Raw genomic sequence first — 15,599 nt, forward strand, 5'->3', positions numbered from 1 at the left:
GAAGAAAGATAGGTTTTCAAAGCTTGGATGTAAGATTTTTTAAAAAATCTTCTAGTAGAAAACGCAATATAAACTTACACTGTATGAGTTTTTTCTTGTTAAAAGATCTGGTATCAAAAATAGATGAAAAGGAAGTAGAAGACAATGCCGTATATGAGAAACAGTCCTTGGAGTCAGTTACAGTTACTCCTGAATGTGACCTGGATCTCTGAGTCCTGTGTGTGTGTGTGTGTGTGTGTGTGTAAAATGGAGGTAATCTCCTTTCTCAAAATGGTTATAAGGATTTCCCAAGATGATAGATAACAGATATGTCCATAAAGTAGGTACTTAAATAAGGTTCCACATCTCATAATGGGAAGAAACAGATTAACACTATTTGAAAAAATTTTATAACAGATATTCAGTACCTTTATTGTAGAGGAAAAGATTATCAAAACATTCCCAAAAAGCACAACTCTGAAATGCCAGTTTTGTTTGTAAAGGACTCAAACTTTAATGGCGTTCACACCATACAGTCAGGAAGCAGAACAAGCCCTAAGAAAAAAATAAAAGCAAAAATGCCAAGATCTTCTCCAACCACAATTATTTTTAATCTATGAAACAGAATTTCCTTACAAATTAAGTAGTTTTTACAGTAGTGACATTTATCATTGATGTGATCTGTTTAACATGACTAGTCAGAAGGGAAGTTGGGCTTGTAATTTTTCCAGAAATTGAAAAAAGTACCATCATTAAGATAAGGAAGAGAAAGATTTGTATCCATCTTTCTGGGACATGTAAGGTGAGAGTGATGTCTCACAGTTGGAGAATTTGTGGATATTGCTGGAGGAATTGGAGATGCTCTCTAGTAAGCGCGTAATCCCTCTTCCCCGAACACTGCTGTTTTGGCCAGAAATTTTCACCCCAGATGGACAGTCACCTAAGGATACTGGAAATACAAGAAAAGAAATGTAGCAATTTTATCGTTTTATTAATTAGAGATGCCTCGATTAACTCTTATCCTATTTTAGGCCTTTCATGAATAGGACAGAGATTCTTAGTAAAGGAAAACAGATTCTCAGAATAAAGGCAGAAGCCTGAACAAGAATATTTCTTTCTGCTTTTAGCCCCAGAAACCTTAATTGAAGTTCTTCAGGCACCACTTGAAATTTCATGTCACTAGCTTTAAAATTTTCCTATCTGCCCAAAGACATCACAGAACTACAAAACTACAGCTGCTACAGGAATAAAAGGCTTTATTTTAAATGCCTTGAACAAAAATCAGAAGACTAAATTAAAGTGATACAAAAATATACATATTGAAATTGTTTAAGGTGGTAATATCAAATAAAATTCCCAATTCAATAAGATCCTCATAATCTAAAACTAATTTTTTTTCTTAATGTTTTTATTTATTTTTGAGACAGAGAGAGACAGAACATGAGCAGGGAAGGGGCAGAGAGAGAGAGAGGGAGACACAGAATCGGAAACAGGCTCAGGCTCTGAGCCATCAGCACAGAGCCCGATGCAGGGCTCGAACTCACAGACTGTGAGATCATGACCTGAGCCGAAGTCGGATGCTCAACCGACTGAGCCACCCAGGCGCCCCAACCTAAAACTAATTTAGAGCATCTGTTTAATAAGTACCATACCCTAGAATCTGAATAAGCTTTAGGCCCAATACTTCCTGAGGTACATTCTTAGAAGATGCTTACCAGTGGGTGTGTGTGACCTTTGTTCCTGATTAGAAGCGTTGAAATGAGAAAATCCTGGACTCTCAACTCTTAGCTTCTATAAGTAACAAAGAAAAATACAAGGGAAAAAATTGTTTTCTTATCAATTATTGGATCACCTACTTCAATTTCAAATTACTGTTTATAAAATACAAACACCCACTTTTACAATGTCTGATCAACTTTTGAAGAGACTGCTGTAAAAGGAACAGAGGGTAGTGTCTGGAGGGGAATTACGGGGTCAAGAGAGGGTTTTTATTTTTAAAGATGAGATTACAGGGCACCTGGGTGGCTCAGTCCAGGTAAGTGTCTGGCTCTTGATTTCAGCTCCCATGTGGGGCTCTGCCTGGGATTCTCTCCTTCCTTCTCTCTCTGCCCCTCCCCTGCTCATGCTCGCTTGCCATCAAAATAAGTAAACATTAATTTTAAAAACAGACTATAGCATGTTTCCTGGTGATTCAGAACAGAGAGAGACCCTGATGATGCGGGAAAGAGAAGTAAGTTATTGGAGCCACCTCTCTTTGAGCAGGTAAGAGGATAAGATCTAAAACATAAATGGAAGGATTGGTCTTAAGCAGGAACACAGACAATTCATGCATTAAAACAGGAGTCAAAGAGTACATGGCAGATGCAGTGGTAGGACTGTGTAAAAACCTCTTCTGATTGCTTCTATTTTCTCAGGGAAGTAGGAGGCAAGGGCATCAGCTCAAACAAGGATGAATGAGGGATGAGGCGGTTGAAGTCTGAAGTGAAAGAAGGGGAGAAAGGTGCGCCTGGGGGGCTCAGTCAGTTAAGCGTCCGATTCGGCTCAGGTCATGGTCTCACAGCTCGTGGGTTCGAGCCCCGCATCGGGCTCTGTGCTGACAGCTCGGAGCCTGGAGCCTGCTTTGAATTGTGTGTCTTCCTCTCTCTCTGCTCCTCCCCCGCTCATCCTCTCTCTCTCAAAAATAAACATTAAAAAAAAATAAAAAGCAAAAAAAAAGAAAGGGGGTGAGAAAAAGCTCTAGGAGAGGGGGAGAAATGGACAGCCGACAGGTAACACTAAGGGCTCACTTGAAGTTGGTAGTGATTAGATCAGTCAGTATGGCAGTTTCTTTTCAGTCTCATTTAGCTTCAGGAGTATAGGAATAGAATAGGGAAGAGTTAGATTCAGTCAGGGTAGTGTTTATCAATCAAGTATGATACAAAAAAAAAAAAAAAAAAGGGAGGGTCAATGAAGTTGAAGTTGCAAGTGAGTGGAAACAGATCCAGAGATCTAAGCTGGGAAGGAAGGAGGTCAAGGGCAGGGGTGAGGGAGGTTCAGGAGAGGCTGTAGCACTGCGTATGTGCCAGTGGTACCACCAAGGTCTAGGACAGGATAGTGGGAAACAGGACAGCCGGAGAAAGGGAAGTCAAAGAACTGAGAGGTCAGGCACTTGGATTATCTATGTGGAAGCTGACCTCAAGAATTCTGGCAGGAATCCTGTCTGATAACATGGCTCAGTGTTGCTCTAGGAATGAGGACATGCCACTCAGGGGCCTACTGACTCCACGATGTGGTTATCAGGCGCTAGAGCCTTTATGGCAGGAGATCCAAAGTCTAAGGATTTTAGGGAGAAGATAGGAACAGGCCTATAAGAGACAATGGTAAACAAGGAAAACTATCTCAAATCTAAGCCCATGATAAATGAGGGGAAAAAAAGGTGACACCATTTAAAAAAAATTTTTTTTAGTGTTTATTTTTGAGAGAGAGAGAGAGCAAGCAAGCACGCACAAGCTGGGGAGGGGCAGAAAGAGAGGGAGACACAGAATCCGAAGAAGGCTCCAGGCTCTGAGCTGTCAGCACAGAGCCTGACACAGGGCTCGAACTCACGAACTGTGAGGCCATGACCTGAACCAAAGTCAGACGCTTAACTGACTGAGCCACCCAGGTGCCTCACGAGGGTACGATTTGATAGGATTAATAGGGAAGCAGTATCTTTAGAGGACAGCCAAATTTTAGTTAGAACACAGAAGATAAACAGATCTTCCCAAGAAAAGATTGAAGATATTTGAGATTTTGCTGATAACTAAGGTTGAGAGACCCACGGAAAAGTTTTCCAGGAGTTGGGAGGGGCCGGGAAACACAGCCAAACAAGAAGAGTCTGGGAGATGAGGGAGAATTTAGGTATCCTGAGTTTCTGTAGTGAGTGATGTAAAAAATGAAGGGGAACATACAGAGATTAATTCTGGCAGTCTCAACACGGTGATGACGGGATAAGAAGGTAAGGTTTCTCAACCTGGGCGTTACTGACATTTGCTGTGGGAGGCTGTCCTGTGCATCGTAGGACGTCTGGCCTCTACCCACTTGATGCCAGTAGCACCCCTTCTCCCGCTGGGATAACCAAGAACGTCTGCAAACATTGCCTAATGTCCCCGGAAGGACACAAAATAGGTACTGGATGATAAATCACTGGGTTGAGAGTTAACAGGAGAAAGAAAAGTCTTGCTTGAAGAATATACAGAGACCTCTGGGATATCCTCGGTTTTATTTTTTAAAATGCGCATTTATTTTGAGAGAGAGCAAGGAAGTGTGCACACATGCACGAGTGATGGAGGGGCAGAGAGAAACAGAGAGTCCCAAGCAGGCTCCGCACTGTCAGTGCAGAGCCTGAAGCGGGGCTTTATCTCACGAACCTGTGAGATCATGAGCTGAGCCGAAATCAAGAGTCAGACGCTTAACCCACTGAGCCATTTAGCACCCTCTCTTTTTTAAATTATCATACACTAAGATGGACTTGTTTTGGGGGGTACACCTCTACAAATTTTACCACATGAAGAGATCTGTGAAACCACTACTGCAGTCAGGGTACAGAGCCATTCTATCACCTCAAAAACTTCCCTCGTGCTGTCCCCTCACAGGCAGCCCAAGCCCCTGGGAACTCTGGATATGTTCTTTATCATTATTGTTTGGTCTTTTAAAGAATGTCATATAATATTTTGAGACTGCTTCTTTCGCTAATTAATACTTGTGAGATCCTAATCCTTGACTGTAACAATAGTTCATTCTATTTTGGGGGTTCCCTTTTCACTGTTTTATGAACTATTTTCAAGTGACAACAACATTTATTATGTACTATGTTCCTATAGGCAGAGTTCTTGGCACTTTCATACACAGTTGCATTTAATCCTGCAACTACTAGCCCTTATTATTATTCTTGTTTCACAGATAAGGAATCAGCACAGAGAATTCAAATAACTTGCCTAAAGACACACAGACTGCATGTAGCAGGCCTGAAATGCAATTCAGGAATTCTAACTCCACAGTGTATACTCTTAACTGCTATGCTATTACAAGTATATAGAGGACTACTAGTAAATAAATTGCAAGGAGGGAAGAAAGGTGGTAGGGAAATTAGACAGCTTTTAATCAAATCCTAAATCAGGTCTTATATATTTTTGAAGTAAATATTTTAAATATTTATATTATCTACATTTAGACACTTAATTTTTGGAATGAACTTTGGATATGATTTGTATAGACTAGTCCATTGCTAATTTTGATTTTCTTAAAACTCTGTTAAACATAGTAGGAAAATATAGAAGAAAAAAGATTTATGCAACTGGGTCCAATTGGATTAAGAAGCGTCTGACATTCCACAAAGGATTTTTAAAAAATGTTTTACGAAAAAGAGAACCAAAGTCCCGATCTTTAGCTGTTGTTGGCCAGGACCACATGGAGTAGCACAAAGAGACCAGGAGCTCCTAAAAGTCAGCTCCTTACCTGGTAACGCCCTGCATCCAATACAACCATTTTGGGTGTCACACTGTTGCTGGCCTCATAATCTTGAAGTGGTACATGAGTTTCTGTAAGCTGGATTCCAAAGAGAGTGGCCAGAGAATTACTGATGCAGTACCTTTAAAAGGAAATAAAAGCTCATTATCAGAATCTGATCTAATTCATTCTAAAAGCATTCAGATTTTTAAAATTTCTAATATAAAGAAAAAGCATGTAAGATATACCATTCTAAATTGGGGGGGGCAGGAATTTAGAGATTCAGAGAAGAAATGGGAATGGGTAGCAATACATACAATAAACTGGTCATTACTAGTAAGCAATACTCCACTGATTACCAGATAAAATTTCAGGTTCATTATAAGGAAACATGGATGGGAGTAAAGATTACTAGAATTCTCAAATGTTTAAGGCAAGGAGAGGGCAGCAACAGAAATTAGGCTACAACTTTAAAAACACTTATCTATCCTCAAAACCAATGCCACCAGCCATGTAAAGGGACCACCAGAGCACCCAGAGAGCTGAGGCTCCAGGTGTTTTCACTACAGAATGAGAAGCAGGCTGTCTGGGTGGCTCAGCTGGCTAAGCATCCGACTCTTGATTTTGGCTCAGGTCCTGATCTCACAGTTCGTGAGTTCAAGCCCCCACACCGGGCTCTGTGCTGACCACCTGGAGCCTGCTTGAGATTCTCCCTTTCTCTCTCTGCCCCACCCCTGCTCACTCTCGCTCTCTTTTGAGACACTTTTAAAAATGAGAAGAAAAGGGTCTTTTTTGAGCACCTTAACAAGGAGGTGCTGTTGTTAATGATGGTAGGGAACTTCACTCTCCTATAATGAAAATTTTCAATAAATGCTTCTGAAGGTTCACCCAAATCGCTCAGGTGGTTAACTCTCCCAAACAAGTGTCACACGTGCAGAATAGTAACAGTTAACATGAAACACACACACACACACACACACACACACACACACACACACACACACACACACACGAAACCCAACCATTTTTTTAAAAAGAGAATTATGGAAATAGAAGTGAACAGTGTTTAACCCCATTGGTGAAAGCAACAGCGAGCAAAATGGCTAAGAATTCAATGCAGAATACAGCATTAGAAAGAAATTCCTTTCTCCAACTTACGCAATTTTCTTGCAAACAGCTAAAGCACAGAAGAGAATATCGTTTTCTTCATGCCACTTGCACCTGTACAAAAAAGAAAAAGGACTTTAATATCCTTAACAGCAGTAGCACTGTTTAAGGGTTTTTATGGGCCAGACTTCTAACTTACTTAGTTAAAATCATTTAAGAAAAACTAACATCCTTACTCAAAGATTTAACATTTAACAAACAAAAAAGAGATTTTTTTAGAAAATGTTTTTTTTTAATGTATCTCCTCTGATGCAAATTCATAAACTACACATAACCGGTAAACTCTACCTTGGAATAAAATGAGTGTTACAGAGACACATTAGTGACCACGGTTACCATATTTGACAACCGTTTACTAAGTGCATACTATTTACCAGATATTGTTCTTGGCACTGGGGATATAGTACTGAATGAAACACAGAAACTCTTAATCACACAAAGCTTACTTTCTAGTAGGAAAGACAGATCAAAAAAGATGTAGGCATAATACACAATAAATCAGATCAAGACAAGTTCTAAGGAGGAAACAAATAAAGATGAAAAAGATGATATGAAATGTTGCAGACAGGGGACATTTTAGGTAAGGCAGCCGGGAGAGGTACCACTGAGAAGGTGATGTTTGAGTGAGGACCTCAGGAGATAATACTGGACAGAAAGTGATGAACAGCATATTTTTACAACGACAGCCACCATAAACCCGTATCTTTCCACTAGGCACAGTTTACTGAGACTCAGAAGAGTACTTACTACTTGAGTAATTAAAAGCTTGCCTGAACCTACCAAGAATCACTTAAAAATTACTAAAAACATGCTAAACACTAAGTGTAAAAAGTCAGTTATCTGCACTTAATTGGAGTTACTTAACTGAATGGAAGACTAAATATAAAATTAAGAATTTCCCACTGCTATTCTAAAGTGATTCAATAAATAGGATTCATAAAACTCTTAGGTCTAAAATGAAGGCTTAGGTTGAAACAGCCTAAGTTCTTACACAGACACACAGAATCAAGTAATGTTTAAATTTCCAGTTAGTTTTGCTCCTTTTCTGGAACTTAAACTCCCAAATTTAGTACCTCCTATACACATTTCCATGTAGATTGTATCTGAAATAAAAGCAATTGAAAAACCAGCAATGTATTCCAAGATTAAAAACAAAGAACCCAAGAACAAACCTATAGGAATCTGATCCCAGGGGAAAATGCCTCCAAATCTAATAGTTACACTGTTAAGAATGATACTGTTTTGATGTTTTTACTTATACTTTTTAAAATTTGAATTCCAGTTAACACACAGTATAATATTAGTTTCAGGTGTACAATTTAGTGATTAAACACGTCCATATATCACCGCTCATCATAATGCACTCCTTAATCCCCATCACCTATTTAAGCCATTCTCCACCCCATTCTCTTCTGGTGTTCTCTATAGTTAAGAGACTCTTTCTTGGTTTGTCTTTTTTCCTCCCATGATCATTTGTTTTGTTTCTTAAATTCCACATATGAGTGAAATCATACGGTATTTTTCTTTCTTTCATTTTTTTCTTCTGGATTCTCTTCCTCAAAATCATCCCACCAACCCCCCCTAAGAATGACTGTATTTTCTAGTAAAGGAGGATTCACTCTGTCAAATATCAGAACTGCTTTGTCCACTTTGTTAAGCTATTAATACTCACTTTGCAGCCTCAAATCTAGCCCCAGTTTGAACACCTCTTAGATGGGTTTCTTTTATTTATGAAATTCCACTCCAAAGTCATAAGGTCACAAGGGAGTCAGTCTTTTGAGTAAATCTGCAACCTTACTCCTGAGTTCCAACACAATCTCATTCACTCCAATGACGTGTAGCATGAAGGCCTTGACAATCCTCTTTTCCTGTCTCAAAAGGTCTCAATGATGTCCTTTCCTCCTCTTTCAGGATTAAGATTCCTCCTCTTTTCCAAGGATGACCCAGTCTTTACACCCTGCTCAGAACTAGGCTGCTATAGAGGCTCTATATGCTAGTCAAACTGACTCACTAGTTTCTCTTAAACAGTCTCTGCTTCATTCCTTTGAGTCACTGTTCAGGTCATTTTCTTCTCTTGGAAGGTCCTCCCTTCAACCCAAATCTCTGCTCACAGAAATTCTATTCATCTTTTCAGGAGAACCAAATACAACATTTACCCCATCAAGTATTTCACGTTATTTTTAACCCTCACACTGAAGTGATTTCTCCCTGATGTATCATTATCTTTGGAAACACTTTTAAAAGTGATAAGAAATTACCATATACAACTCCATTGTCTTTACTTCGCTTTATTGCTCGTCAGACAGGAGACATTGTAGGCAAGGACAATCATGTTACTCTTTCCTGTGTTTCCCTAGTCTTCGGCCTTATATATGAGAGCCACCTAAATATTTGTTAAAAATAAAAAACTCAGGGCGCCTGGGTGGCTCAGTTGGTTAAGCTTCCAACTTCAGCTCAGGTCATGATCTCACAGTTCAGTTTGTGAGTTCTTGGGCTAGCTGCTGGCAGCGGGGAGCCCCGCTTGGGATCCTCTGTCTCCCCCTCTCTCTGCCCCTTCTCCACTCACACTCTCTCTCAAAAATAAACATTAAAAAATAATAAAATTTGGGAATGCAAGCTGGTGCAGCCACTCTGGAAGACAGTATGAAGGTTCCTCAAAAAGCTAAAAATAGATCTACACTACAACCCACCAATTGCACTACTGGGCATTTATCCATGGGATACAGGTGTGATGTTTCAAAGGGACACATGCACCCCCATGTTTATAGCAGCACTATCAACAATAGCCAAAGTATGGAAAGAACCCAAATGTCCGTCGATGGGTGAATGGATAAAGAAGATGTGGTATATATATATACAATGGAGTATTACTCGGCAATCAAAAAGAATGAAATCTTGCCATTTGCAACTACGTGGATGGAACTGGAGGGTATTATGCGAAGTGAAATTAGTCAGAGAAAGACAAAAATCATATGACTTCACTCATATGAGGACTTGAAGAGACAAAAAAGATGAACATAAGGGAAGGGAAACAAAAATCATATAAAAACAGGGAAGGGGACAAAACAGAAGAGACTCATAAATATGGAGAACAAACTGAGGGTTACCGGAGGGGTTGTGGGTGGGGGGATGGGCTAAAGGGGCACTAAGGCACTAAGGAATCTATTCATGAAATCATTGTTGCACTATATGCTAACTAATTTGGATATAAATTTTAAAAAATAAAAAATAAAATTGAAAAAATTGGGCTAAGAAAAAATGACTCTAAAATGATGTCAAAATAAAAAGCTCACCTCTTAAGGGCACATGCACCCGGATGTTTATAGCAGCACTATCAACAATAGCCAAAGTATGGAAAGAGCCCAAATGTCCATCGATGGATGAATGGATAAAGAAGATGTGGTATGTATACAATGGAATATTACTTAGCAAGATTTCATTCCTTTTGATAGCCATTTGGGACAACATGGATGAAACTGGAGGGTATTTTTTTACATTTTTATAATGTTTATTTATTTTTGAGAGAGACAGAGTGCGGGCAGGGTTGGAAGAGAGAGAGGGAGACACAGAATCCGAAGCAGACTCCAGGCTCCGAGTTGTCGGCACAGAGCCAGATGCGGGGCTTGAACCCATGAACAGTGAGATCATGGCCTGAGCCGAAGTTGGACACTCAACCGGCTGAGCCACACAGGTGCCCTTGAACTAGAGGGTATTATGCTAAGCGAAATAAAAGTCAGAGAAAGACAAATATCAAATGACTTCACTCATATGTGGAATTTAAGATACAAAACAGATGAACCTAAGGGAAGGGAAGCAAAAATAACACAAAAACAGAGAGGGAGACAAACCATAAGAGACTCTTAAATACAGAGAATAAACTGAGGGTTGCTGGAGGGGTATTGGGTAGGGGGATGGGCTAACAGGGCAATGGGCATTGAGGAGGACACTTGTTGGCACTGGGTGTTGTATGTGATTAATCACTAAATTCTATTCCTGAAATCATGATTATACTGTATGTTAACTAACTTGGATTTAAATTAAAAAATAAAAAAATTTATTACTTGAAAGAAAAAAAAAAAACTACACCCCTTAAAACTACTATCTGCTGGGCTTCTGGTTAAAAATGCATAAATTTAGCTCCTTTTGCTCCCAAAATCCTATCAAAATGACAGTCAAAAGAATAAAAATAGTAGAGGTCCACAGGAAAGGAGAAAACAGAAAGAGGTTTCCATGGAAGAGAGTGTAACACACCTGTGGGATATGGAAAGTAAACGAAGGAGTGCTAACCGATGAAGCTAGACGAAGGAAGTCATAGCCTTCAGCCCCCACAGAACCAGCTATACAAATCTGCCTGCCAGAACTCTAGAGACGCTCTGAACCCATGGACATGTCCCTGGCCAGACAGCAGAGGTTAAGACCAGGAGGCTGAACTTCTTCTGTACAAAGAATGGTTAAGTTCCCTGACCAAAGAAGTAAACTCTTCTTAGAGAACTAGGCAGCAAGAACGGATGCTAGTATCTTAAGACAAAGCCCTCAATATTCTGGCATTTAGGATTTTGTCTCAACTTAGCATCCAGCTCTTATCTGCTTCCCCTAGAGTAAAGCCCAATTAGTTGTTAATCCCCAATGAACAATACTAAACACTCAGCTTTGCAGCCTCATTTCTAAATATGAACCTAACCAAAGACAATCAGACATTCAAAGAAACCCTGCAACACAGAAAGATCAAGACAGGAACACCACAAGTCACAACCCCAAAGAATGAAAATCCAGAGAACAAAAGCACACAAACATCCCTCCCCCACCAAGTACCCCAATGAGATCTATGAAATTACTGCATCTAGGATCCTACTTATCTTCCTCATATCTTCAAGCTGAATCAGCACTGATGATGAATGTGACAGTATGTGTAACAGGATAGTACCTGCAGGCAGAGAGACCTCAACAAGTCAGCCTCTGCTCAGTATTAAAATGCCACAGCTTGTTAGGGTTCTGTGCTTGGTCTTCTTCTCTTTTTGCCCTCTGCCTAAGTAACCTCGTCAATATGCAGTAGATCCATTAAAGCAGAGAACTGGTCTCTCTTCGTTGCATTTTCAGTGCCCAGAACAGTGCCTGGCACATAGTGAAATGATGAATGCTGGCATCATCCAAATCTCTTCACGGAGTTCTAGGCTGGGAAGACCAGCTGCTTGCTTGTTATTTCTAGATCTTACCTCACCAGGGCCTCAAAACATTCTAAACTTGCTCCTCTCTCTTCCCTGTCTACTCTGAAATATATACTACAAACCTGAGTATTGTCTTTATTTCTTTTCAGGCTCTTCCTGTATCCAGTCCATCGGGAAGGTCTGCTGGTTTTTACCAAGATGAAATCTACTTATTCCTCTCCATCTCTACTGTCACTACTCTGGTCCAAGCCATTTCTTGCCTTGACTAGAGAAACGGTTTAACAGTTATGGACTGTTTCCTTCCCTTCTTGCCTCCTTTCAATATATCCATTAAAAACTCAAGAGGATCTTTTAGAAACCTAACCAAATTCTGTTTATTCCCTGTTTGGTGAAATTCCTTCCTGTACCCCTTACATACAGAGATCGGATGGTTGCCAGAAGGGAAGGGGGGAGGGACGGGGAAAAAATTCCTTCCTGTAGCTAAGAAGGCTTATAGTGTGTGTGGTCCTTGCTTATTTCTTCGGCCTCACCTTGGACATTCTCTCCTGTGCTTACTACTTTCCGTCACACTAACAATTTCCAGTAAACACCAAGCTTTCACCTCAAAGCCTTTGCCTCTCTCTGCCCAGGATGCTCTTCCTTCTAGTTTTGCATGGCTGCATCTCTCTCTTGCTTCAGATCTGTTTTAATATTACATCTTTAAAAAAAAAATATTCTTGACTATTCTAGAAAGCAGTCTTTCTACCTAGTCTTCTCTGCAAGAAGAGGAACAGTATCCTACTGATTTCCTTCTCTGCACTGATCACAAGCTAAAATTACCATTTTATTATTTACTGTATGTTTCTCTTTCCCATTAAAACGTTAGCCTCATGAAGGCAGAGACCACGTAAATCTTGTTCACCACTGAACCTCCAGCACAGTGCCTGGGACAGAGGAGATGCTCAATAAATACTGGCTGATTGATTAAAAACTACCTCGTTTCAAACAGATGTCATTACACAGTGAATTAATTCAGGGACAATTATGACAAAAAGCAACAAAGAGAATGGAAGATCTGTAAAAGTTATGAATATTCTGGTCTTCAAAATTCCAGGATAGCCATCAACAGCCTCTTGAGATTCTGATATTCACTTTGTCTAACTGTACTCAGTTTCACCAATACCTATCCATTTCATCTACCTGAAGCTAGAGGCGTTTATCAAAAATTTATTATAAACTTTAATGTAAAAGAAGTTCAAAAGAAGCATTTGAAAGGAGTCCTATCTGCTTATATTAACAAATTCCAACAGTAGTTTCTGTTGACTACTACAACACAATCTCCTGTCTAAAAAATACTGTATATTAGAATTCATCCCATCCGAAGCAGTTTACTACAAAAGTGCTTAAAGTATTATGTAGTAATTTCATCATTAACAAAATCCCATGGCACCGGCCCCAATGTCATACACCAAAGCTACTCTTGTTGTAGCTTCACTTACACAACTGAGCTCACCACTGTGTTTCTTCTATTTTAAAACATGCATTTTTCACTTTTTAACTTAAGTGGAAATGCACCTTCCAAATGAAGGTATTTTACAATTGCTATTGGTCTAAGAAATAGTTGCATTGCCTGAACATGTACAAGTTTGGTTGTTTTTGATGACAATTGCAAACCATTTTATTCAATAAACCAATTGAAGATTTATTTGAGAAAAGTATTGGTTTGTCTCTGAACACTTTCTGCTGACATCAAGAACCAGCATAAAAACTTGCATAAAGGGTGTTAGTGGCAAACAAGTATTTTAATACCCCAGCATATAAATACATAGGTCTGTTACGTGTTTCACATTAACTCATGTCGTTCACTTTCTTTGCACAATACTTGCTCAGTCTGTTTGGTTTCCTTTTTTTTCTCCTAGTAACCATAAATTTATCCTTCCCCTAAAATTATTTTTCATTTTTTTAACTGAAGTAGAGACTTTCAGCTGTACAACAGTGATTCCACATGTTTAATAAACACTACACTATACTCACAAGCGTACCTACCATCTGTCACCACACAACACTACTGAGACACCATTGACTATATTCCCCGTGCTGCACTTTTCATCCCTGTAACTTAATCATTCCTGAAGTGGAAGTCTGTACCTCTTACCCCTATTCACCCATTTTTCCCCATCCCCCTCCCCTCCCCTCACAGTTTGTTCTCTAGTCTGTTTCTGCTTTTGTTTTTCAGATTTCACATATAAGTGAAATCCTATGGTATTTGTCTTTGACCCATTTCACTTGGCAAAACACCCTCTAGGTCCATCCATGCTTTGGAAATGGCAAGATCTCATTCCTTTTTATGGCTGAGTAATATTCACATCTTTACCCATTCATCTATGGATGGGCATTTGGTTTGCTTCCATATCTTGGCTATTGTAGATAATGCTGCAGTTAAACATTGGGGTGCATAGATTTTTTCCAATTAGTGTTTTTTCTTTGGATAATATACACAGTAAAGGAACTACTGGATCATAGGATATTTCTAATTTTTTGAGGAACTTCAATACTGTTTTCATAGTGGCTGCACCAATTTACATTCCCACCAAAAACGCACAAGGATCCTTTTTTCTCCACATCCTCACCAACACTTGTTAGTTGTTGTCTTTTTGATTCTAGCTATTCTGACAGGTGTCAGGTAATAGCTCATTGTGATTGTGATTTGCATTCTCTCATGAGGAGTGATGTCGAGCATCTTCTTACATGCAGGCCATCTGTATGGCTTCTTTGGAAAAAGGACTACTCAGGTCCTATGCTTATTTTTTAAATCAGATTTTTGTGTGTGTGCCGAGTTGTAGAAATTCTTCATATATTTTGGATACTAACCTATTATCAGATATATCACTTGCAAATATCTTCTCCCATTAAGTTGCCTTTTGATTTTGTTGATGGTTTCCTTCACGGTGCAAAAGCTTTTCACTTTGGTGTAATCCCAATAGTTTATTTTTGCTTTTGTTTCCCTTGCCTGAGAAGACACATCTAGAAAAATGTTGCTACAGCAGATGTCAAAGAGATTACTGCTTGTGTTTTCTTCTACGAGTTTTATAGTTTCTTAAATTCTTTTTTTAATGTTTATTTTTGAGAGAGAAAGAGCGAGGGAGGGGCTGAAAGGGAGACACAGAATCTGAAGCAGGCTCCAGGCTCTGAGCTGCCAGCACAGAGCCCTACTGAACCACAAGATCATGACCTGATCTGAAGCTGGACCCTTAACCCACTGAGCCACCCAGGCGCCCCTAGGAGTTTTATAGTTTCAAGTCTTTAATACATTTTGAGTTTATTTTTGTTTATGGTGTGTGGTGCAGTTCTCTTTTAAGAAACATTGTATCACAAAAACTCCGGATGACAGAGAAGTCAATAATGTATATAACATAGACACTGAATGACTCTGAAGGTAAAGTTTTAGAAAGACATTAACAAATAGCTGAGGTAATAGTATATGAATCAAAATATGCTAACATATCATCCATAAATTTTACAGATTAACAAGAATAAACAAAACAGAAAATCTATAGATGATGCATAAACAAGAGAGTATTACAAAACTACCTATAAATGGGGGGGGGGGGGAAACTCTTAATTTTCAATGGAGTAATTTCTCAAGTTTATACCAAGCTATTTTATATGGCTTTAGAGGGAGACTGGAGTCCCAGAAACACTGGAGGAGAGACAGAAGGGAAATAAAGATCCTAAGATTAAATTACAATAACTCCACAATGAGATCTGTAAATATTCAGAATCCTGATAGATCAGAGCACTGACTAAAAAGCACCTGTGAGACTCTAGGAGGCAGTCTGGAAG

At 39.3% G+C, this 15,599-nt stretch overlaps 1 protein-coding gene across 3 annotated transcripts in view; it reads right to left on the reverse strand.

Annotated features, from left to right (window-relative positions):
- Nucleotides 1-566: 566 nt before the first annotated feature.
- The window catches only part of MAEL (maelstrom spermatogenic transposon silencer), a 38,489-nt gene continuing 23,456 nt past the window's right edge, over nt 567-15,599 (reverse strand). For 2 of the 3 annotated variants that reach the window (XM_019423432.2, XM_019423423.2), the window contains 4 exons: nt 6,604-6,666; nt 5,455-5,587; nt 1,695-1,770; nt 567-928 (listed from right to left, as the gene is read on the reverse strand). In XM_019423432.2, coding sequence (XP_019278977.2) covers nt 732-928; nt 1,695-1,770; nt 5,455-5,587; nt 6,604-6,666 — 469 coding nt within the window. In that variant the 3' untranslated portion in view covers nt 567-731. The remainder of the gene's footprint in view (nt 929-1,694; nt 1,771-5,454; nt 5,588-6,603; nt 6,667-15,599) is intronic. The other variant, XM_019423439.2, reaches the window with a different exon arrangement.

Source organism: Panthera pardus, unplaced genomic scaffold, assembly GCF_024362965.1.
Source record: "Panthera pardus isolate Hobbes unplaced genomic scaffold, ASM2436296v1 HiC_scaffold_21, whole genome shotgun sequence".
In the NCBI taxonomy this organism is placed as follows: domain Eukaryota; kingdom Metazoa; phylum Chordata; class Mammalia; order Carnivora; family Felidae; genus Panthera; species Panthera pardus.